This window comes from Pituophis catenifer, unplaced genomic scaffold (genome assembly GCF_029215685.1).
Source record: "Pituophis catenifer annectens isolate HBS135680 unplaced genomic scaffold, rPitCat1.0.hap2 SCAF_1, whole genome shotgun sequence".
In the NCBI taxonomy this organism is placed as follows: Eukaryota; Metazoa; Chordata; class Lepidosauria; order Squamata; family Colubridae; genus Pituophis; species Pituophis catenifer.
Genome location: NW_027256881.1, coordinates 341,129,116 through 341,154,550, shown reverse-complemented (window position 1 = coordinate 341,154,550; position 25,435 = coordinate 341,129,116). Strand labels below are relative to the sequence as shown.

The 25,435-nt window shown below is 43.9% G+C and overlaps 1 protein-coding gene across 1 annotated transcript in view; it reads right to left on the bottom strand.

Moving 5' to 3' along the window:
- Positions 1-18,851, bottom strand: part of SHC2 (SHC adaptor protein 2) — a 58,192-nt gene extending 39,341 nt beyond the window's left edge. The window contains exons 1-2 of the mRNA XM_070931871.1: positions 18,357-18,851; positions 8,842-8,912 (exon numbers count right to left, since the gene is read on the bottom strand). Of these exons, the coding sequence (XP_070787972.1) occupies positions 8,842-8,912; positions 18,357-18,851 (566 nt within the window). The remainder of the gene's footprint in view (positions 1-8,841; positions 8,913-18,356) is intronic.
- Between the last annotated feature and the right edge of the window lie 6,584 nt (positions 18,852-25,435).

Below are 25,435 nucleotides of genomic sequence, written 5' to 3'. Positions count from 1 at the left end.
CTAGTCCACCCCCCTGCTTAGGCAGGAAACCCTACACCACTTCAGACAAATGGTTATCCAACATCTTCTTAAAAATTTCCAGTGTTGAAGCATCCACAACTTCTGGAGGCAAGTTGTTCCACTGGTTAATTGTTTTAACTGTCAGGAAATTTCTCCTTAGTTCTACGTTGCTTCTCTCCTTGATTAGTTTCCACCCATTGCTTCTTGTTCTACCCTCAGGTGCTTTGGTCCAACAACATATTGATTTAAAACCTGAGCCGTTCCTATTGGGTATACTACCAGAAAAAATTAGTAAGAGAAAATATATATTTGATTATACATATAATAACAGTAGCGAGGATAGTATTCGCACAAAGATGGAAAGCAGAGAAAATCCCTTTGGAAGGGGAAGTCATTAAAAAAAATCTTAGATTGTGCAGAAATGAACAGATTAACTTTGATGATTAAAGAGAGAGAGGATATGGACTATTATAAGATATGGGGGAAACTTTATGATTGGTTAAAAAAGAGATATAGATAAAGATTGTGATAATTAAATAAGGAGACTGTTATATTAAATGTAGTGTAATTTGGGGGAAATATCACAACAGAGAAATGGAAACTATCAAGGAGAAATGAAGATAGGAGGAGTAATTAATAAAAAGAAGTAGTAGTCATGGAAGAAACACCGAGAAGACACACAGAAGGATTGATGTGTTTGTTTGTTTGTTTGTTTTAAAAAAAACTTTTATAAAAAAAAGTGACTTATGACCAGTTTTTCACAGTTACGATCTTTGCAGCATCCCCATGAATTATATGGTCAAAATTCAGACACTTGGCAACTGAGTCACATTTATGACGGTTGCAGTGTCCCAGGGTCGTATAATCAACTTTTGCGACCTTCTGACAAGCAAAGTCAATGGGGAAACCAGATTCACTTAACAACCGGGCTACTAAGTTAATAACTGTAATGATTCACTTAACAACTGTGGCAAGAAAAGTTGTACAAAGGGGCAAAACTCTTTTAAAAAATGTCTTACCTAACAACATAAATTTTGCATTCACTTGTGGTCGTAATAAGTCGAGGGCTACTTGTGTCTTCCCATAGAAGAGATACCTTATGAAAAAGATGTTGTCTTCTTAAAGGATATAAGCAGGGGTGAAATGCTCCCGGTTCGGACCAGATCGCCTGATCCGGTAGCGATGGCAGCGGGTGGTTCAGAGAACTGGTAGCAAAAATCCCTGCGCCCCCACCACCATGCTCAGCTGAGTCGCACAATCATCAGAGGCTTTTTTTTTTTACTTTTAAAAGCATTTTTTCTACAAGCTCTTCCGACAAAAAAATGCTTTTAAAAGTAAAAAAAAAAAAAAGCCTCTGATGATCATGCGGCTCAGCTGGGATCGTCAGAGGCTTTTCAAAGCATTTTTTCTGCAGCCTCTTGGCTGAAGAGGTGGTAAAAAAAATGCTTTGAAAAGTCTCTGACGATCCCAGCTGAGTTGCCTGATCACCAGAGGCTTTTCAAAGCATTAGAAAAAATGCTTTGAAATGTTAAAAAAAAAAGTTGGACACACCCACCCAGTCACATTACCCCCACCACAAACCAGTAGTAGTAGTAGTAGTAGTAGTAGTAGTAGTAGTAGTAGTAATAATAATAATAATAATAATAATAATAATAATAATAATAATAATAATAATTTTATTTCTATACCGCCCTTCTCCCGAAGGACTCAGGGCAGTGTACAGCCAATTTAAAAACACAAGACAAAACAATGATTAAAAATTAAAATAATTAAATAGATTTGGCCCGGTTTAAAACCCCGAAAATTTAAAATATCCCAATTTAAAATTATTATGTTGATAGCCCGGCCTGGCGGAACAACAGAGTCTTCAGTGCGCAGCGAAACATCCGGAGGTCGGAGATCTTACGTATTTCCGGGGGCAGTTCATTCCACAGGGCTGGGGCTCCCACAGAGAAGGCCCTCCCCCTGGGTGTCGCCAGCCGACATAACTTGGCTGATGGCACCCTGAGGAGACCCTCTCTGTGGGAGCGGAATGGCCGGTGGGAGGCTACTGGTGGCAGAAGTCGGTCTCGAAGGTACCCGGGTCCTGTGCCATGGAGTGCTTTAAAGGTGATGACCAACACCTTGAATCACACCCGGAAGACCACTGGGAGCCAGTGCAGCTCGCGCAGGAGGGGTGTCACGCGGGCGCAACAAGTTGCGCCCATAACCACCCGCGCGGCCGCATTCTGGACCAGTTGGAGCCTCTGAGTGCTTTTCAAGGGGAGCCCCATGTAGAGAGCATTACAATAGTCCAGCCGGAAGGTGACAAGGGCGTGAGTGACCGTGCGCAAGGCGCGCAAGGCGTAACACATTTTACATTTCACCCCTGGATATAAGGAAGCTAATGATAAAAAGGAGGCTGTTTTCTTAAGGGACATAAGGAATGAGGGGTTTTTGGTGCTCTCTGAGCTTGCTTGCTTTCTTGCAGACGTTTCATTACCCAACTAGGTAACATGATCAGTGCTAGTCCTGATGATGTTACCTAGTTTGGCTAATGCAACTTCTTCAGGAAAGCAAGCAAGCTCAGAGAGCACCAAGGACCCTTCATTTCAACCCTGAGCTACAAATATTCTCATTATTGGGACATAAGGAAACTAACTATGAAAAGCTGGCCGTCTTCTTAAAGGACATAAGGAAGCTGATTTATACAGGCCAATCTATTTGTCCATCCGTCCTAGGGGCAAGCAATCTACGGCCTTGTATGCCCCATTTTTCTTTCCCAGTACCCTTTTGGACTCTCCCAGAGTAAACTATGTCAATGGGTCAAATTTTGAATCCACTGTGGGAAATGCAAAGCTTCAAATATTCAGGTGAAATTGTCAAGAGTATTTACAGTGTGACTACTATTTTGAGTCCACCCAGGAGCAAAATACAGGACAGAAATTTGTCTTACAAACAGTAGTTTATATACAAGACTTCTATATGCAGACATACACATGGTAGGCACATACCAGACAAGCAATCAATCTTCAACTCTACACGGAGAACTACAATGCAGATACATGTGACGAGGAGAGTGATACACGAGGAGAGAGAGACGCCCTCTAATGGCCTCCCTTATATAGACAGCTTCTTAAAGGGCAATAACCTTGCTGACTCATCCTCAGTCTTAAAGACTGGTCAGCTTTAAATCTTCATTACCCTGACAGAAATTAATACCTTCCTTAAATGTCTACGATACCTGATTTACCCTTTGAAACTCTCCCACCTGTCTCCAATGCAGTGGTGAAATCCAATTTTTTTTACTACCGGTTCTGTGGGCGTGGCGTGGTGGGCGTAGCGTGCCTTGGTGGGCGTGGCTTGGTAGGCGTGGCAGGGGAAGGATACTGCAAAATCCCCATTCCCTCCCCACTCCTGTGGGAAGGATATTGCAAAATCTCCATTCCCACCCCACCTCTGGGGCCAGCCAGAGGTGGTATTTGCCGGTTCTCCGAACTGCTCAAAATTTCTGCTACCGGTTCTCCAGAACCTGCTGAATTTCACCCCTGCTGTTGTGACCCAGGCCCACATAGTTGATATTAAATGCAAAACAGTTCCAAAAAACAAACAGATTTTATTAAAACAGCTGAGAATTAACTCATTCTCAGCGTATTCTAAATTAAATGAAAGCAAAGTCCACAAAACACCAGTCTTTAGTTTATCTCTGACCTTGGGATAATTAGGCAAACTGCCAAAGGCTTTTCTTGGCAACAGTTCAGGAACAGAAGAAATAACTACAGCCACACAAGAAGCAATTCTCTCAACGGTTGTTTTCCGGCAAAGAGACCAAGAGCTGTTGCTGGTCTTTTAAGCTTTATGGGAGGGGCCAATCATCTCTTGGCCCTACTCCCGAGTTGTCCTCTTTGCTTGAGCTGCTCTTGCCTTCTGGCAGCTCTTCTCATACGTGCACTAGGAACAGGCTCCTCCTGTTCCTCTGCCTCTCTACTGTCAGCCTCTGGAGGCTCCGAAGTCCACACATCTCTCCCTGATGGCCCTGGCCCCTATCTCTGCTCCGACGCAGAGCCCTCATCCGGGCCTTCCCCAGCCTCCAGGACTGGCCCATGTTCTTCCTCAGCCTCATCGCTGTCCGACTCCCGCTGCCAGCTCCGCAGGCTGCTGGCGGACCACAACACCTGCTCCAATGGCTCAATATTGGTCTTTCCCCACCTATGAGGTCATTATAGGCATAGGACCCGGGTACCTTCGAGACTGTCTTCTGCCACCAATAGCCTCCCACCGACCAGTCCGTTCCCACAGAGAGGGTCTCCTCAGGGTGCCATCAGCCAAGTTATGTCGGCTGGCGACACCCAGGGGGAGGGCCTTCTCTGTGGGAGCCCCAACCCTGTGGAATGAATTGCCCCCGGAAATACGTAAGATCTCCGACCTCCGGGTGTTCCGCTGCGCACTGAAGACCCTGTTGTTCCGCCAGGCAGGGCTGTCAATATAATAATTTTAAATTGGGGTATTTTAATTTTTAGGGTTTTAAATCGGCCAAATCTATTTAATTATTTTAATTTTTAATTATTGTTGTGTCTTGTGTTTTTAAATTGGCTGTACACCGCCCTGAGTCCTTCGGGAGAAGGGCGGTATAGAAATAAAATTATTTATTTATTTATTTATTTATTATTTCATCGGTCACATCCCCAATAACCCTTAAGAAAAAAGAAAAGGTTCCCCTTATTCAGGGGTGTCAAACTGGCGGCCCCTGGGCCAGATGCGTCACACGCAGGCCAAACACACACCCCAGCTCCACGAAGGGGAAAATCATCGCGAAACCATCACATGACAGCAACATGACGCTGCTAGTTTGACACCCTTGTGATCTAATCAAATTTTGGGGACCCTGAATAGGAAGATTTCTGCAGGTGAGGCAGGAGAGGCTCACCTGGTGACACCAGAAACTGACAGCAGCTCTCCTCATTCTCTGTCAAACAAAATCTTTCCCACAATCTGCTGACTCTTGTGATAGCACTAGCACTTATATACCGCTTCGCAGTGCTTTTTTACAGCCCTCTCTAAGCAGTTTACAGAATCAGCCTATGGCCCCCAACAATCGGGGTCCTCATTTTACCGACCATGGAAGGCTGAGTCTACCTTGAGCCAGTGAGACTCTGGCAGCTGGCAGTCAGCAGAAGTAGCCTACAATACTGCATTCTAACCACTTTGCCACCACGGCTCGTAATAATAAAGCTAGCATGAAATAATTAGCCATTATGTTCAAGCAACTATCTCTTATAGGATATTCTAGTTTAGTGACCAACTAGGTTTTTCCATCCCAGATTGTTGTTGTTGTGTTGCAAAGTCATGTCCGACCTATCGCAACCCCACGGACAACGTTCCTCCAGACCTTCCTGTCCTCTACAATCCTCTGGAGTCCATTTTATTGGGACATATCAAATTGACACAGACTTGGTGGAAAACCAGCTCTACGTTCCCGCTGGTTTTACACCCAATTAAAAGTAAAACTTTGTCACTTCCCCCCCAGAGTCTCCAGTCACATGGTCCAATCAGCACGTAGTCCAGTTGCTAGGTGACCCCAGTCTCCACCTTTCGAACACCTGCACGAACGTCCTTGATTCCCAGGGGAATGAATTTTATTTAGGCTACAAACCCCAGCTATCTCTATATCCCACCCCCTTCCTAGCCCCTTCGCTCCAGGCTGAAGCAATGCGAAGAGAAACCTCCTTAGAGGAAAGCGACTAGGAAAAAATGGCCACTGTTAGGCCAGCTTCAGGATTGACACCAGGGTCATCCCCTTTTGCGACTTTCCCAGTCAGCTTCAGAAAAGCAAAGTCAATGGGGAAAGTTAGATTCGCTTAATGTCCATATGATTCACTTAACCACTATTATAATTCCCTTCACAATCATGGCCAACCCAATGATGCCCTTGAAGTGATGTCTCAGTGCTTGGAGGCTGTGCGGATCTGGATGGGGAGGAACAGGCTCAAGCTCAACCCTTCCAAGACTGAGTGGCTGTGGCTCCCGACATCCCGATATAGTCAGTTGACTCCATCACTAACTATCGGGGGCGAGTCTTTGGCCCCCGCGGAGAGGGTGCACAAACTGGGAGTCCTCCTGGATATGCAGCTGTCCTTGGAGGAACATCTGATGGCTGTAGCCAAGGGGACCTTCTGTCAGGTCCGCCTGATTCGCCTGTTGTGGCCCTTTCTTGATCGGGATTCCCTGTGCACAGTCACTCATACCCTTGTCACCTCGCGCCTGGACTACTGCAACGCTCTCTACATGGGGCTCCCCTTGAGGGGCACCCGGAGGCTCTAACTGGTTCAGAGTGTGGCCACGCAGGTAATCACGGGAGCCGCCTGGCGCTCCCATGTAACACCGCTCCTGTGCAAGCTGCACTAGCTCCCAATGGTCTTCCGGGTGCGCTTCAAGGTGTTGGTTATCACCTTTTAAGCGCTCCATAGCATAGGACCTAGTTATCTTCGAGACCGCCTGCTGCTACCGACGGCCTCCCATCGACCCGTGCGCTCCCACAGAGAGGGCCTTCTTGGGGTGCCATCAGCCAAACAATGTAGGCTGGTGACCCCCAGGGGGAGGGCCTTCTCTGTGGGGGCACCTACCCTCTGGAATCAGCTGCCCCCAGAGATAAGGAGAATCCAAGACCTCTGTGCCTTCCGCCGTGCCCTTAAAACTTTCTTTTTTCAGCAAGCCGGGCTGGCCTAACACTTTTTAAATGTTTTAATTGGTTTGTTATTTTAAATTGGGGCCAGATTAATATATATCTTTTTAATTGTTTTTAATGTTTGTATTGTATGTTTTTTATCTGGCTGTACACTGCCCTGAGTCCCTCGGGAGAAGGTGCGGTATATAAATTCGAAATAAAATAAAATAAAATAAAAAATAAATGGCAAAAAAGATTTTTAAAAAGATCCAAAAGTTGTGGAGGCCTCATTGTTGAAGGCTTTCAAGGGAAGATTGGACAACCATATATCTGGGATGGTATCAGGTCTCCTGCAATGGGCAGGAGGTTGGACTACAAGACCTCCAAGGTCCCTTCCATCCAGTGGTGGGATCCTACCGGTTTAACAATTGGTTCGCTGAGCGCTCGCACCAAACACACGCTGCGCGCGCGTGCACAGTTTGCAGAAAATTGAACTTCTGCGTTGCTGAGAGCAAGGAAAACAGCAAGGCAATCCACTCCGCCGCGCCGATCAGCTGGGCTTCAGAAGCAGAAATATAGATGAGTATAACAGAGGGGCAGACAGGCAGGCCCATTTCAAAGAAAGAGAGAACCGGTTTGCTCATGGCTGAAAGTCGGAGCTAACGATTCGCCCGAACCGGTCCGAACCGGTAGAATCCCACCACTGCTTCCAGCCCTTGATTCGGTGATTCTTTAAAATCAGATGCTACTCACTTAACAACAGCCTTGCTCAGCAATGAGAATTGTGGTCCCAAGTGTGATTTGTAAATTGGGGATTACCTATAAACAATCAGCGGATTCACTTCCCCATGCCATGGATAATGTCACCCAGCCTAATAATGGAACATAGACAGAGATGTTCAGAGGACCTAAAGGACCCATAAATTCAATCCTAAACTGTCTAATATATTATTTATTACAGGTAGTCCTCAACTTATGACAATTGAGCCAGACATTTATGTTGCTAAGGGAGACAGTTGTTAAGTGAGCTTAGGTAAAGGTAAAGGTTCCCCTCGCACATATGTGCTAGTCGTTCCCGACTCTAGGGGGCGGTGCTCATCTCCATTTCTAAGATGAAAAGCCAGCGCTGTCCGAAGACGTCTCTGTGGTCATGTGGCCGGCATGACTAAATGCTAAAGGCGCATGGAACGCTGTTACCTTCCCACCAAAGGTGGCCCCTATTTTTCTACTTGCATTTTTTACATGCTTTTGAACTGCTAGGTTGACAGAAGCTGGGACAAGTAACGGGAGCTCACCCCGTTACGCGGCACTAGGGATTCAAACTGCTGAACTGCCGACTTTTTGATTGACAAGCTCAGCATCTTAGCCACTGAACTACCGCGTCCCTTTTAAATGAGCTTAGTCCTGTTTAACCACAGTTTTGCCCCATTCTTGCCACAGTTGTTAAGCAAATCACTTGCAGTTGTTAAGTCAGCAACACTGCCATTCTTCGGTTAGTAACACACTTGTTAAGTGAATGGGCTCTCTTTGCTTGTCAGAAGATCCCAAAAGGGGATCACACGACCCCGGGAGACTGCAAAAAGTGATCAATATGAATCCACTGCCAAGCATCCGAATTTTGATCACGTGAACGTGGGGATATACTGCAACGGTCGAAAGTGTGAAAAAAATGGTCATAAAGTCCCTTTTTTTCAATGCCGTTGTAACTTCGAACAATCATTAAACAAAAGGTTGTAAGTTGAGGACAATCCCTATCGGTAGAAACAGTCAAGGCTGGTAAGACAAGGGACCACATTTAAGCAGCCACGCAAATTCTATTCTTTCATGTGCCAACGAGGTTACCTAACCTGCTAGTTGTCTATGGAGATTCTCAGTCATCCAGGTCATAGTTGTCCCAAAGTTGCTTTTTCAAGAGGCAACTGGACTTCCTGTTTTTTTCTTTGGAGACGTTTCGCTTCTCATCCAAGAAGCTTCTTCTGGAGCTTCTGGAGGCTCTGGAGAAGCTTCTTGGATGAGAAGCGAAACGTCTTCAAAGAAAAAACAGCAAGTCCAGTTGCAGTTCCAGTGGGAAAAAAAGCACCTTTGGGATTAACCTGGTAACGAAACATCTGCAGGAAGAGATCAGAGAAGACCAAGAGAAGATCAGAGAAGACCAAGAACCCAGAGGAGAAAGAAGAAGATAGAAAATGGGTACCTACTTGGTGACTTGTGTCCGGGTGTTAAAATCCAAAGATCTCATTGATCGCAGGATCTCAATACAACCCATATACTGGGAGAAAGAAAGAAAAGACAAAAGTAAATCCACAAGCATTAATTTTGTTGGAACAGCTTAATCTGGTCTCACATTTCTCCACGTACCTTGTCATGGAGGTACATGTACCCATGTACCCAGCAGTGATGGGTTTCAAATTTTTTTACTACCGGTTCTGTGGGCGTGGCTTGGTGGGCATGGCATGGTTTGGTGGGCGTGGCTTGGTGGGTGTGGCAGGGGAAGGATACTGTAAAATTTCCATTCCCTCCCCAATCCAAGGGGAGGATACTGCAGAATCCCCATTCCCTCATGTGAGGGGATCACATGACCCCAGGACACTGAAACCATCTAAAATGTGAGTCAGTGAGTCATTCAGACGCATCTGAATGTAAATCACGTGACCATGGGGATGCTGCTATGGTCATAAGTGTGAAAAACGGTCATAAGTCACTTTTTTCCCTGCTGTTCTAACTTTGAATGTTCTCTAACCAAACTGTTGTAAGTTGAGGACTACCTGTAGTTTCAACAGCTTCAACATCTAAAACAACTTTTCCAAAATGATACCTGGGATAAAGAAATCCCAGAAGTCCCACCCGCACTATTTTTCTGGGAATTAGAGTTTCAAAAAACATGGCACATAAGATTGGGAAAAAATAGCTTTTAGCCTTCAAGCATCTAGTTCCGTGTTTCTCAACCTTGACAACTTTAAGACAGGTGGACTTCAACTCCCAGAATTCCCTAGGTTTGTTTTTTTTTGCAAAAAGTTTTTTATTTTTTTTCCAAACATACAAATTACATCTTTTTAGAACTGAGCTTGGATCCGGTCATCAATTTGTTCAATTTTTTGTCATCTTTAACAAAATTTTATCTATTCTATTTTGCCATAACACTTATTTCTTAATCTTAAATCACATATTCAACTAATACCATCTTTAAAAAAGATTAACACATATTTACTTAATCCAAACAGTTACCCTTCTATTAACCCACCTTAAATCTTAATTCAATTAATAACTCATAATACATTTCAATACATTTCAAACATATTTATATTTCATAATGCACATTAAATCTTTATTCCATAATTACTTTATCAAATTTAAATCTTATCTTTAATCTTAAAAATATAGCAATTTAACATTTAAACATAGTTCTTAATTCAAATAATGCTATTTAATGCAATTTCCCAATTATCCCAAATTCTATCTATTAAACCATACCATTTATATAACACCAATTAAGTAATTTTTGTTTAAAAATCATAATCATACATTGTTTCAATTTTCTTTTCTCTTTTACTTAATTCTCGACCTTGGCCATCATAAGATTGGTGGACTTCAACTCCCAGAATTCCCTAGTTATATTGTGTAGTTTTTCAACTCCCAGGATGGTGACTAGGGAATTCTGGGAGTTGAAGTCCACCAATCTTATGATGGCCAAGGTCGAGAAACACTAACCTAGCTCAGTTCTGTTGCATAGCCCATGGGTGCACCCTAGGATGAAATCCTGGTTTAATGGTGGTCAGCTGATTTTGCCAACCAATGAAGATAAAAATAAAAATCCTTTGTTTTCAATTGTCGGTCTGCACAGTTTGTCATAATGAATAAATATAGCCTGAGCTTCAAGCTAGTCTAACATTTTTGCTATTAAGGTTTAATCCCTGACTTCCTCAATCGAATTTCAGAGCTACATAGCACCCCAGTGTGATTGCTGGGAATTAGCAAGGCAGGTTGTGTCCTCCTTTCACAATTCAGCAGCTGTCACACGGAAGCTTTAAAACTGTTTTGCAATTCACGGCAAACAAAACAAAAACCTTACAAATGTTTTCCCAGGGCTGCAATCTGCTTTATTTTGTATTCCATTTTTTTTACAGTATTTATTTATCCGTTCTGCTTGATCCCAGTCAAATGAGCAATGTAAATCAGTGTCAACATCATCAGTAAAATGTTAAGATTTCCTCGAAAAGCAGGAAAACATCATAACAAATGATAAACAAAAACAATAGATGGCTTTGAAGTTTAGAACCACAATTGTAAAATATCCAGGGAAACCAGGGGAAAGCTGAAAGATTTAGTATCTTCTTAGAAGACACAGTCTGCTGGTGGTTCAGCAGACTGATAGCATTGTGATTAACACCAGCTGTCTGCAATTACTGTAAATTCAAATCTCACCAGGTTCAAGGTTGACTCAGCCTTCCATCCTTTTTAAGGTAGGTAAAATGAGGACCCAGATTGTGGGGGCAATAAAATGACTTTGTATAAAATATGCAAAAGTATGAAGGCTATTGCTTAACGCTTGTAAGCCGCCCTGAGTCTCCGGAGAAGGAAGACATATAAATCAAATTAAAAAAAAAAAAAAAAGAAGGAGCAAACCGAGAAAATTCCATAAAATGGTGGTTGTTGGTTGAAAAGACCCCATTTTGAGGGGTCCCAGGTGGAAAAGCCTCTCAAAAAATTTGAGGGGATGATCTGAATATATAGCAGAAGACCTGCCATTTTCAGATAGTCCTCGACGTACAATCGTCGTTTAGCATCATTCAAACCTACGATGGCAACCAGCAACATCCTGGACCCCCCACTTAAAGCTACTTACGACCTAGTTTTGAAGTTCCAATGATGTGTCCACATTTTGGGCTCTCGGCAATCAGTCTGCCTTCATGCCTAAAGTAGTAAAGTGGGCCTAGAACTCACAGTCTCCTGGTGATGGGCCCAAAGTCACTCAGCCAGCTTTCACGCCTAATGTGGGACTAGAACTCACAGTTCCTGGTTATTGACCCAAAGTCACCCAGCCAGCTTTCATGCCTAATATGGGATTAGAACAGGGGTGGGTTCTAAATTTTTTTACTACCGGTTCTGTGGGCGTGGCTTATTTTGTGGGCGTGGCTTGGTGGGGGTAATGTGAGTGGGTGGGCATGACCAACTTTTTTTTTTTTTTTTACTTTTAAAAGCATTTTTTCTACAACCTTAAGAGGTTGCAGAAAAAAAATGATTTTAAAAGCCTCTGACGATCAGGCAACTCAGCTGGGATCGCCAGAGGCTTTTAAAGGCATTTTTTTTTTCCTACAATCTCTTCAGCCGAAGAGGTTGTAGAAAAAATGCTTTTAAAAGGCTCTGACAATCCCAGCTGAGCCGCGCGATCATCAGAGGCTTTTTTTTTTTACTTTTAAAAGCATTTTTTCGGCCGAAGAGGTTGTAGAAAAAATATTTTTAAAAGTAAAAAAAAAAAAGCCTCTGATGAGGTGGGCGGGGTAAGCGAGCGGCGACCAGGCTGGGGACCAGTTCGGGGGCATGGCCAGCCAATGTTATTACCAGTTCTCTGAATTACTACAAATTTTTACTACCGGTTCTCGCGAACCGGTGTGAACCGGGAGCAACCCACCACTGGATTAGAACCAGTGGTGGGTTGCTCCCGGTTCTGTCCGGTAGTTTAGAAACTGGTAGTAAAAGTGGCAGGAGGCTCCACCCACCCGCCTGGACGTCATAATTGACGATCTGCACATGTTTAGAAGCTTCTGCACACGTGCTCCCGTTGCAAACCGGTAGTAAAGGTAAATAGAACCCACCGCTGACTAGAACTCACCGTCTCCTGGTTATTAGCCCAAAGTCACCCAGCCAGCTTTCATGCCTAAAGTGGGACTAGAATTCATCATCTCCTGCTTTTTAGTCTGGTGCCTTGACCATTAGGCCAAACTATTTCTCAATAAATGAAACCTTGCTGATCCCCAAATATGTATGTATGTTTGTCAGAGGTGGGTTTCAGCAGGTTCTGACCAGTTCTGGAGAACCGGTAGCGGAAATTTTGAGTAGTTCAGAGAACCGGTAAATACCATCTCTGACTGGCCCCGCCCCCATCTATTCTCTGCCTCCCCAAGTCCCAGCTGATTGGGAGGAAATGGGGATTTTGCAGTAACCTTCCCCTGGAGTGGAGAGGGAATGGAGATTTTGCAGTCTCCTTCCCCTGCCACACCCACCAAACCATGCCATGCCCACCAAGCCACGCCCACAGAACCGGTAGTAAAAGAAATTTGAATCCCACCACTGATGTATGTGTGTATGTATCAGTGGTAGGTTGCCCCCGGTTCGGGCCGGTTTGCAAGAACCGGTAGTAAAACCAGTGGGAAGTTCCACCCACTGACCCGGATGTCATCAAAGTTGATTTGCGCATGCGCAGAAACTTCCATGCATGCGCAGAAAAGCACGTGTGTGGGCACGATGTGAACTGGTAGTACAGGTAAGTAGAACCCACCCCTGGTATATATATGTATATGTATACACACATACATACATACACACACACACAAATACTGATATTTTCCCCACACAATAACTTCAAAAAATATTTACCTTTTTTTTTTCAATGCAATTCATTCTTCCCAAAGTTTTCGAAATGATTTTAGTGCTGAGGTCTAGTCATATTGAACTCTTCAAGAAGGAACTGAAGCTCTGCCAATCTGCAGTCAATGCCCTCTATTGTTTTGCACCTAATGGCTTTACAGTAATTTGTAAATCATTTTTATACAGAGGCAAAGTCCCAACTCTATTAAACCAGAACTGCAATGAAACCCCTTTTGTGCATTTTGATTGTTAAGTAATCTCATCTTGCCACTGTTCATAAGAAAAGAATTTTAATGTTTCACATCTTAAGTTTTTATTCTCTGTACTACAGATCAGGCATCTCCAAACTTGGCCACTTTAAAAACTTGTGACCTTCAACTCCCAGAATTCCTCAGCCAGCAAGAGTGGCAGGGAATTCTGGGAATTGAAGTCCACAAGTCTTAAAGTTGCCATGTTTGGAGAACCTCTGCTACAGATACTACTACTATTCCTGCAGTTTTTAGTTTCTTTAAGTCAAAATCTTATTTGTTTTTTGTTTCTTTGCTTGTTTACTGGATTTCTATGATTGCCCATCTCACTAATACAGGTAGTCCTTAACTTACAATACTTTGTTTAGTGACTGTTTGAATCTACAACGGTGCTGAAAAAAGTGACTTATGAACCTTTTTCACACTTAGAACCGTTGCAATATCCCTATAGTCACTTGATCAAAATTCAGATGCTTGGCAACTGAATCATATTTATGACAGTTGCAGTGTCCTGAAGTCATGGGATCCCCTTTTGCGACCTTCTCACAAGTGAAGTCAATGGGGAATTCAGATTCACTTAACAACCATGTTACTAACTTAACAAATGTAGTGTGTCAGAGTGCACACAGTGTGACTATTTTTAGACAACCCAGGAGCAAAATACAGTAAACAGAGGCCTTTCAAATAATGGTTTATCTACAAGGAATATATACATACACGTACTAGGCAAAGTCAGGCAATCAATCATCAACTACAGCAGGGAAGCACACACGTGAGAGAGTACCGTATCCAGTGGTGGGATTCAGCCAGTTCGCACCACTTCGGGAGAACCAGTTGTTAACTTTCTGAGCAGTTTGGCAAAGTGGCTATTGGAAGAAATCATTAGGGCAGAGAACCGGTTGTTAAATTACTTGAATCCCACCACTGGATATAACATTAATAAAGAATACCAGCTAGAGCATTTTAAGTTATTCTTATGTTATTAAAAAAAGAAGTATAAATTCCTGAGTGCAATGTAGATGGTTTCACTATGTTATTAGAATAGAACAGAATAGAATAGAATAACAGAGTTGGAAGGGACCTTGGAGGTCTTCTAGTCCAACCCCCTGCTCAGGCAGGAAACCCTACACCACTTCAGACAAATGGTTATCCAACATCTTCTTAAAAAATTCCAGTGTTGGAGCATTCACAACTTCTGGAGGCAAGTCGTTTCACTGATTAATTGTTCTGTCAGGAAATTTCTCCTTAGTTCTAAGTTGCTTCTCTCCTTGATTAGTTTCCACCCATTGCTTCATGTCCTGCCTTCAGGGGCTTTGAAGAATAGTTTGACTCCTTCTTTATGGCAACCCCTAAGATACTGGAACACTGCTATCATGTCTCCCCTAGTCCTTCTCTTCATCAAACTAGACATACCCAGTTCCTGCAACCGTTCTTCATAAATTTTAGCCTCCAGTCCCCTAATCACCTTTGTTGCTCTTCTCTGCACTCTTTCTAGAGTCTCAACAACTTTTTTACATCGTGACAACCAAAACTGAATGCAGTATTCCAAGTGTGGCCTTACCAAGGCATTATAAAGTGGTATTAACACTTCACATGATCTTGATTCTATTCCTCTGTTTATGCAACCCAGAACTGTGTTGGCTTTTTGACAACTGCTACACACTGGTTGTCCACTAGGACTCCAAGATTCCTCTCACAGTTACTACTATTGAGCAAGGTACCACATATACCACATATTATTGTCTGCAAATGTTTAAAACAAAGCAGTTTGGTTGTAATATATATTTTTGCAGTCTATCGGCACCGATTTGTAGTTCACAGCCGAGTACATTCACAAGCAAGGGACCCATCTAAATCTCTCTCTGTACTTTTTCTGGAAGAAGACCGGAGAATATCTTCTCCAGAACCTTACACTAAATTAAACTTAAATATTTACTTTGTTGGGATTAAACCCATGTAAATAAATGGAGGAGTGAACACTTAGAATCTACTAGATTGGATGTCGTATAATTCAACCGCCAACACGTGACCCTTTTAGATCCCAAGCTAGCCAATGACCAACTCTGACCACAAATTGTTTTGTTTGGCTGTTGTGATGTCAACGTGTGCTGTGTGCGGAAGATTTCGCTGTCCAGCTGGTGAAGGAACCAGGAACACTTCGGCATGTTCTTTCTTGAAATCTTTTTTTTTTTTTTAGTTTGATTTATATGCTGCCCTTCTCCGGAGACTCAGGGCGGCTTACAAGGCGTTAAGCAACAGCCTTCATACTTTTGTATATTTATACAAAGTCAGATTATTGCCCCCACAAACTGGGTCCTCATTTCACCTACCTTAGAAAGGATGGAAGGCTGAGTCGACCTTGAGCCTTGGAGAGATTCGAACCAGCAGTAAATTGCAGGCAGCTGTGTTAATAACAGGGTGCGTAGACCACTGTACTATCAAGGCTCAAGGAACAAGGAATGATTGACAATCTCTTCCTGAGCCAGGCCAGATGAAGAAGTGAAGAGAACTCTGAAGGTTTACTAGCCCAATTTAACTGTCAACATAAATTACCCTTAAATTAATTAAGAACAAGGGGTTAGCTGTGCAATTCCATCTGCTAATTGATTTAAAGATGTTCTTTCCAAGCGAGGCATGAGGAGACTGTCACACGATTCTCTTCTATTCACATTTTAGCCCTGCTTTCTGACCTTGCCTTTATGATTAATCAGAATACAGCTGGAAGGGATCTTGGAGGTCTTTTTTTTTTTTTTTTAAATTTGATTTATATGCCGCCCTTCTCCGGAGACTCAGGGCGGCTTACAATGCGTTAAGTCTTCTAGTCCAACCATTTACTCAAGCGGGAGATCCTATACCAGTGATGGCTAACCTTTCTGCCATCACGTGCCACGAGTGGGGGGGGGGCAGGGGAGGTTTGCGCGCACGCGTGGCCACACCCATATTTCTATGTGCCCTGCCCCGTGCATGCACGCGCGACCACCACCACCACCCCGCTCTTGGCATGTGATGACCCGTTTTTCTTTCTCACCTGGCTCCAGATCCTCTCTATGCATCTGGGGAGGGCGAAAACAGCCTTCCCCACTCCCTCGGAGGCCTGAAACGGTCCATTTCCCAACTTCCAGTTGGACAGGAAGTGATGTTTTTTGCTGTCCCCAGCCTCCAGAGTCTCCCGGAGCTAAGCTGGCGGGCCAGGCGACATGGCTCCGTGTGCCGCCTGTGGCACGCGTGCCATAGGTTCGCCATCACGGTCCTATACCATTTGAGACGAGTGGCTTTCTAGTCTCTATTTAAAAACCTCCAGCAATGAAGCACCCACAACTTCAAGAGGCAAGCTGTTCCAGTGGTTAATTGTCCTCACTGTTAGGAAGTTTCTCCTCAATTCCAGGTTGCTTCTCTCCTCGGTTACTTTATTTACATCCATTGTTTCTTATCTGGTGGTTTGTAGAATAAATTGACCCCCTCTTCTTTGTGGCAGCCTCTCAAATACTGGAATACCGCTATCGTGTCACCCTTAGTCCTTCTTTTCTCTAGACTAGTCGAACTCAAATCCTGCAACTGTTCTTCATATGTTTTAGTTCTCCAAGCCTTTAATCATCTTAGTTCCTCTTTTCTGCACCTTTTTCCAAAGTCTCAACGTCTTTTTTGTCATGTGGTGACCAAAACTGGATGCAGAATTCCAGGTGTGGCCTTACTAAGGACTTTATTTACTGTTTACAGAGTGGTCTGCAAATTTTAACAGTAGCATAGTTGGAAGGGACCTTGGAGGTCATCTAGTCCAACCCCCTGCTCACGCAGGAGACCTGTACTAGGGATTCGAACCGCCGAACTGCCAACCTTTCTGATCGACAAGCTCAGTGTCTTAGCCACTGAGCCACCTCAGTGTCAGGCTTTCTCCTTCAAGGTTACCCAATATCACACACACACACACACACACACACACACACACACACACTCCACACTCTAATTGGTCTACCCAATCCTCCCAATTTCCAAAATAACTCTTGAAGATGCAAACAAGCGATCTTGGAATCCATAACTCAAAGGGAAACTGAGATAGGCTTCCTATGCTCTATTCAGCACCATCAAAATCTATAGATGCCCCCTCCCCCTTACTTCTTAACACCAATCTGTTCAAGATGATTGCAAGTAGGTTTATATTTCACTTCTCATTCCATTCCAGGCCAAAACACCAACCAAAACAATAACGGGACAATGGGATCAGCTCCTAACCAGAAGGTCTGGAGTTTGAATACGCTCAGAATATTCTGAATGTGAATATTGCTCAGAGTATTCATTCTATTCCCTCCTGCCTGGAACCCGTGAGAACAAATTTTCACATTTCAGGGGCCCAACAGTGGAGAAAAAACTATATCCCAGATTGCCTCTGAGCATCTGCAAAGAGCCGTTTCCAACGATCTCGGAGAGATGGAGAGGGCATCGTGTCACCAAAAGCCCACCTGAATGGTTAATCGATTTAATTTATTTTAGTTATTTTTAACTTTTATATTATATGTATCTTAATTTCGGCTGTTCACTACCCTGAGTCCTTTGGGAGAAGGGCGGTATATAAATTTAAATAAATAAATAAATAAATAAATAAATAAATAAATAAATAAATAAATAAATAAATAAATAACAGGAAGTGTAGAAAGCAGTAAAATAATTACACTAAATCAAAGCCCAAACGCTTCCCGTTTAGGGATTGACAGGCAGGACTAGATTTGGGGCCATCTACATGGTAGACCTACTTGCTAAATGTGGCAAGCCTACTCCAAAATCCGCAGAACCCCAAACAAACATTAAATAGACCACAGGCCACACCAAGCCAAGATAGCTCAGCTGCTTCATTTGATCATTGGAAAAGACAAAAGGCGACTCACCCGGACGATGTAGGAGACTCCAGGGCCTAAAACTCTGTCATCCGGATGCAGCCAACCTTGGACCGGTTTGCTGATGAAACTCCCTTTCCGGCTCCACTCCTCCCCAGGGGCTCGGGGCCCCGGGGCCCGAGATGTCTTCCTGCCCCCGGCCGTCCCTCCTTTCAGCCTGCCGCAGGGTGTGGCACAGACCGGTTCGCAAGCACTGAGGACGGCAGCCAGGCCTGACCCCGAGGCCGATGAGGGCACCGTGACACCCTCGGCCTCTGCCAGGCTGCCGGTTTTGACCGATGCCGAGAGATCTTTGCTGGCACTGGACGGGCTGCGGCTGAGAAAGCCGGACGGGCCGGAGAATTTCCATTGGGGCATCTTTGGGAGGAGGGTGCAGAAGGTGGTGACCACCTCCTGTTCCTCCCCCAGGGGAGATGGGGGGCTCAGGGTGGCAGCAGGGGGGGCTGGGGAAGAGAGAGGGGTGGCCGCGGTGACCTTGCTGCTCATGGCTGGCTTCTCGGAGGGCGTCAGCGAGTGAGGATCATACTTGGATTCTGTCAGCTTGCCCTGCTGTGGATGGTCTGGCTAAGTGGTTTTAGAGTGCTCAGATGACTCTTCTGCTCCGGCTCGCCTATCATCCCTGCCACAGCACATCAGTCGTCGTTCCGTCCCCCCCACCACCTCCCCTCCCAAGCCTAGAAACAACCTCCCACCCCCATCCCCATCCCCTTGGGAAGATCAGTTCACACTATGATGTAATGGCACTGTGGTTTCTCTAACCCCCACCCCCACCCACCCACCCACCCACCCCCCGACCAACTGCTGCACACACTCGGACGGACACAACGAACGCCGAGATTCCTTCTCCGCTGGGATGGCTGCCCATCTTCCTTGCAGAAATGGTGTAGCAGAGAGTGTGTGTGTGGGGTGGGGGGGGGCGGTGAGAATATGTAACAGGCAAAGAAGGAGAGGGGGAAATGCTATTTTGGTTTTGAGGAAACATTACGAGGGAGGGAGGGAAGGAAGAAACATGGATGGATGGGTGGATGGATGGATGGATGGATAGATGGAAGCAGTAAACAAAGGAAAGAAGGAGAGAGGAAGGGAAGGAGGGAAAGAGAGAGGGAGGGAGGGAAGAAAGGAAGGATGGATGGATGGATGGATGGATGGATGGATGGATAGATGGAAGCAGTGAATGAAGGAAAGAAGGAGAAAGGAAGGGAAGGAGGGAGGGAGGGAGGGAAGAAAGGAAACATGGATGGATGGATGGACAGATGGAAGCAGTAAACAAAGGAAAGAAGGAGAGAGGAAGGGGAGGGAAGAAGGGAGGAAGGAAAAGGAAGGGAGAGAGGGAAGGAGGGAGGGAGGGAAGAAAGGAAACATGGATGGATGGATGGATGGATGGATGGATGGATGGATGGATGGATAGAAGCAGTGAATGAAGGAAAGAAGGAGAGAGGAAGGGAAGGAGGGAGGGAGGGAAGAAAGGAAACATGGATGGATGGATAGATGGATGGATGGATAGATGGAAGCAGTGAATGAAGGAAAGAAGGAGAGAGGAAGGGAAGGAGGGAGGGAGGGAAGAAAGGAAACAGGGATGGATGGATGGATGGATGGAAGCAGTGAACGAAGGAAAGAAGTAGGGAGGAAGGGAGGAAGGAAGGAAGGACATTCAAATTGAGTATTAGGCTTTAATTTATTTTTCTGCCACCTTTATGCACTCTTCAACCCAGATGGCTTCCCAGGAGCTTTACAAGTCAGGCTGACATTTACAAAACCACGCTCAGAGAAGGAAATCTAATAAGAAAATAAAAGGCTAAAGCCAAATTTAGATGAGAACCAAATTAACCCACGTTCATCTTAACGATTTCAGGTGTCAAGGCCTGTCGCACACCTGGCAAAATCATTCAGAAAGCAACAAAGCCGGCAGCCTTTTGCATCCCCATGGGAAGCCTCCAGTTAGGAAATGCCACAAGCAATCTTTGCAATCTCAGCAGGCCCACCCTCCATGTTAGCCCCTTTCCTTCCCCACGGACCCTTTAAGACATATGGACTTCAACTCCCAGAATTCCTCAGCCTGCCATGTCCTTCCTTCCTTCCTTCCTTCCTTCCATCTTTTCTCCCTCCCTCAAAACCAAAATTGGGGAATTCTGGGAGTTGAAGTCCTTGTATATTAAAGTTGCGAAGTTTGGCAACCCCTGCTCCAAGGCACCTGCTGAGGCCTTCATTCATCAGTGGCACCAGAAAACCAACATTTTCTAAGGTTCATGGAACTCACGATGCGTCTGATCATCATTTGCGTTCCCAGGAATCTGCATAGCTGTGACTGCTTCACTGGTGTCACCATCAAACTCAATTTAGCAGCAACTGCCTAAAGTAGACATACTTGAAAAATAATAAGTTATTCGATTTATATACAGGTAGTCCTTGACTTACATTTATGACAGTAGCAATGTCATTTATGATCAGAATTTGCGGCCTTCACAGCCAGCAAAGTCAATTGGAGAAGCTACGTTTAGTGAACAATCACATGATTCACTTAATGACGCAGTTAATATGGTCACAAAATCAGGTCTGATCATATGATGTCTTGCTTTACAACTGCACGGGTTTACGATGGAAATTCTGGTTCCAACTGTAGTCGTAAATTGAGAACTACCTGTCGAGAGCCAGGAGTCCAGGCGGTTCAAATGACTTTATAGTTTTATTGCAAGCTTAAGCTCTCTACAAGAATCTGAACTACTAACGGTCAAAGCAAATTGGTGGTAGATAAGGAATTCACGGTAGGCTGTGGACTTAGATTTCTTGTGGGCATGAAAAGAATTGAGACTGATGATGTGCTTGACCCCTCCCTCAGGCTCAGTCTGGTCATCTCCTACAATACCTGTACTACCGGACTCCCAGCGATATCTAGGTGATCTAGGTGATTAATAATCTAGGCAATTATTAAAACGTTAAAAAACAAAGGATAATAGAAAAGAAAAACCCTGCAAAACAGCATAGGAGAGAAGAACAGGATGAGGGGGAAAAATAAACCCAGAAGGGAGAGAGGGAGGGAGGGAGGGAAGGAGGGAGAGAGAAAAGAAGGGAAGAGGAAGAAATTAAGAAATTAAGGGAGGGGAGAGAGAGAGGGAGGGAGGGAGGAAGACTACCTGATCTGTTATCATGCATATGCAGGCAGGCCAGCATGTATGAAAAGAGGGTCTTACAAGTGAAGGGCCCACTACAGCTTTAATCTGGATTTTGATTTAACTCAGATTTTGATTTTATCCAGATGCAAATTTGATGAGGGTGGGAGGAAGGAAGGCAGGGAAGGAGAGAGGGAAGAAAGACATGAAGGGAGGGAGGGAGATGGGGAGGGAAGGAAGGAAAAATAGAGTGAAGAAACAAGGAAGGAAGGGAGGGAAGAAGGAAGGAAGGAAGGAGAGAGAGAAGAAAGGAGAGAAGAAATTAAGGGAGGAAGGAATAGAAGAAGGAATGGAAAGAGGGAGGGAGAAGAGAGAAGAAAGGAAAGAAGAAATTAAGGGAGGAAGGAGGGAGGGAGAAGGAAGAAGAAAGAAGAGGAAAAAGGAAAGAAGAAATTAAGAGAGGGGAGAGGGAGGGAGGAAGGAGAGAGAAGAAAAGAGAAGAAATTAAGGGAGGAAGGAATGGAGGGAGGAAGAAGAGAGAAGAAAGGAAAGAAGAAATTAAGGGAGGAAGGAGGGAGAGGGAAGAAGAAAAGAGGAAAAAGGAAAGAAGAAATTAAGAGAGGAAGAAGGGAGGGAGGAAGGAGAAAGAAGAAAGAAGAGAAGAAATTAAGGGAGGAGGGAGGGAGGAATGGAAGGAGGGAGGAAGAAGAGAGAAGAAAGGAAAGAAGAAATTAAGGGAGAAAGGAGGGAGGGAGAGGGAAGAAGAAAGAAGAGGAAAAAAGAAAGAAGAAATTAAGGGAGGAGGGAGAGAGGAAGGAAGGAAGAGAGAAGGGAGAAGAAAGGAAATAAGAAAGGGAGGGAGGAAGGGAAGGTGTATCAATCCTCTTCTCCAGACTTTCTAAAGCAGCCTCACCATCTGTTCCTCTTTAGCTCCTGGGGGACGTGAGATGCGATACTTGGTAAATGAGATCGTGTTTCCCCTGTGAAGTGGTAACTGCGAAGCCATTCTAAGCCCTCCGCTTTGGAAGCCTGCTTATCCTTCCGTCACACCTTGCTTTGTCCACAAGGATGACATAATTAGTGCGAAGCGGCTTGGCTCCTCTTCGCCCACTAGGACATTTTTTTTCCACTGCAAAACTGTTCATTAAAAGAGAAAGGGACCAGAAATGCTTCGGAAATGCTTCACTAACTCCTCCGATCTCTTCTTCCTAATAGGCTCTGAATTATACTCGGGGGAGTAAAGATGCCACAGACATGGTGAGAAGGCCACCTGCTTGAAGGTCAAGCAACATGTTAAATATCAAATTCAGAATAGAGCTGGAGGGAACCTTAGAGGTCTTTTAGTCCAACCCTCTACTCAAGCAGGAAACTTATACCATTTCAGACAAAGGGCTATCCAGTCTCTTCTTTTTTTTAAAAAAAAAAAAATTATTTTTAAACACGAACAAACATACAACGTAAATACATGTAAAAACACGTACATATACATTAATACAATACACACACACATAAAAAGGAAGTCTATCGACTAACTCCTAAGAAGCTATCGCATCGGTGGTTGTTTTCTAATTTACCTGTTATTTCTTTATTTAGAAGTTTGCATTTCTGCTTGTTTGTGCCTTAACGTAATTATGCATTTCTAAGCATAGCTTTCTGCAAATCATACTAACTATTCATAAATACCATCCTACTGTTTTCCTCATGTGCCGATTTCTGTACTCTTATTTAAGTTTCCTAACATCTTTTTTTTATTTATTTATTTATATGCCGCCCTTCTCCGGAGACTCAGGGCGGCTTACAGTGCGTTAAGCAATAGCCTTCATCCTTTTGTATATTTATACAAAGTCAGCTTATTGCCCCCACAAACTGGGTCCTCATTTAACCTACCTTAGAAAGGATGGAAGGCTGAGTCAACCTTGAGCCTGGCGAGATTCGAACCTGCAGAAATTGCAGGCAGCTGTGTTAATAACAGGGTGCATTAAACCACTGCACTACCAAGGCTCCTTGGTTTTACTGGCCCTATCCTTCCCTCCAGCCATGAGTACGATCTTTGCCAAACTATATAGTAATCGGTATCTTCCTTCTCTTGGAGCTCTTTAGTGAGTCTATCCATTTCTGCACATTCGGTTATTTTTGCAATTACTTTTGCTTCTGTTGGTCGTAGTTCCGATTTCCAATTATGGGCGTACAATATGCGTGCCGCTGTCAAGATGTGGATGATAAGATATTTTATCTCTTTAGTATATTGTGGTGTAGTCATTCCAAATAGAAAAAAATCCGGTTTCATTTTGACTTTTTGCTTAGTTATTTCTTCAATCATTCTCTTAATTTCTTGGCAGTAGTGTTGTGCCTTTCTACAAGACCACCAGAGATGACCCCTTTTGCGACTTGCATTTCCACTGGTTAATTGTTCTCACTGTCAGGAAATTTCTCCTTAGTTCTAGGTTGTTTCTCTCCTTGATTCGTTTCCACCCATTGTTTCTTGCCTTGCCTTTTGGTGTTTTGGAGAATAATTTGATCCCCTCTTGGAAGGGACCTTGGAGGTCTTCTAGTCCAACCCCCTGCTTAGGCAGGAAACCTTACACCACTTCAGACAAATGGTTATCCAATATCTTCTTAAAAACTTCCAGTGTTGGAGCATTTACAACTTCTGGAGGCAAGTTGTTCCACTACTTCTGCTGACTGCCGGCTGCCAGCAGTTCGGCAGTTTGAGTCTCACCAGCTCAGCCTTCCATCCTTCTGAGGTCAATAAAATGAGGATCCAGATTGTTGGGGCCAATATGCTGACTCTGTAAACTGCTTTGAGAGGACTGTAAAGCACTGTGAAGCGGCATATAAATCTTAAGTGCTATCGTTATTGCTATTATTTAAACACAGGAACCCAAGAAGACAAAACAGTCATCTACAACATGCAGTGGGTGTCCATTTCAGCTGATACAGATAGTTCTCAACTTACGACCATTTGTTTAGTGACAATGGCACTGGAAAAAGTGATATATGCCCCTTTTTCACACTTGCAATCTTTACTGCATCCCAGCAGTGAAATCCAAATTTTTTTTACTACTGGTTCTGTGGGTGTGGCTTGCTGGGCGTGGCAGGGGAAGGATACTGCAGAATCTCCATTCTCACCCCACTCCAGGGGAAGGATACTGCAAAATCCCCATTCCCTCCCCACTCCTGGGGGAAGGATATTGCAAAATCCCCATTCCCACCCCACTCTGGGGCCAGCCAGAGGTGGTATTTGCCGGTTCTCTGAACTACTCAAAATTTCCGCTACCGGTTCTCCTGTCAGAACCTGCTGGATTTTACCCCTGCTTTATTTTGTATTTTGTCCCTGTTTGGTTTTAGTCCTTCATGCGCTAATTGGAATCCCCAAGCAAAAGAGGCAGCTACGTTTTAAATATTTATATTTAAATAAACAAACCCGTGGTCTTTTGTTCACTTGTGTCTCAGCCTTAGCCAGTTAATGCATAAATCATTTTCAAAGCTGCTAAGGCAAATGGGAATACAGAAAGTTTAATTGCTTAAAGGGAGCTGCATTTTCTAGTCCATAAAACGCACACAGAAATACAATCTAACAGCAAAGAGAACAAAAACATCAGAGAAACAAGTTGTGGACCTCTAACACTGTTTGAGTAAACAAGTTCCTCATTTTACAAAGGCACAATACAAATCTGACAGCGAAAAACAAACAAACCACGTAACCCAGTTTTATGCTAATTTAAATAAACATAATTGAAAAGAATATTACCATTCTTTACTTTGTGCTTAAGCACCAAACAGAAAAAAAAAAGAAATGCCAGTTTAATTTCGCCGTACAACAATGTTAAGAAGACACATTAAAAACCAAGGCAGCCTAAGGGAACAGGGAAAGCCCAAAGAAGTAAATGTATACAGCAAAAAATAAATAAATACTGTAGATAAATTAGACCGTACAAAACATACTAATAATATATGTTACAG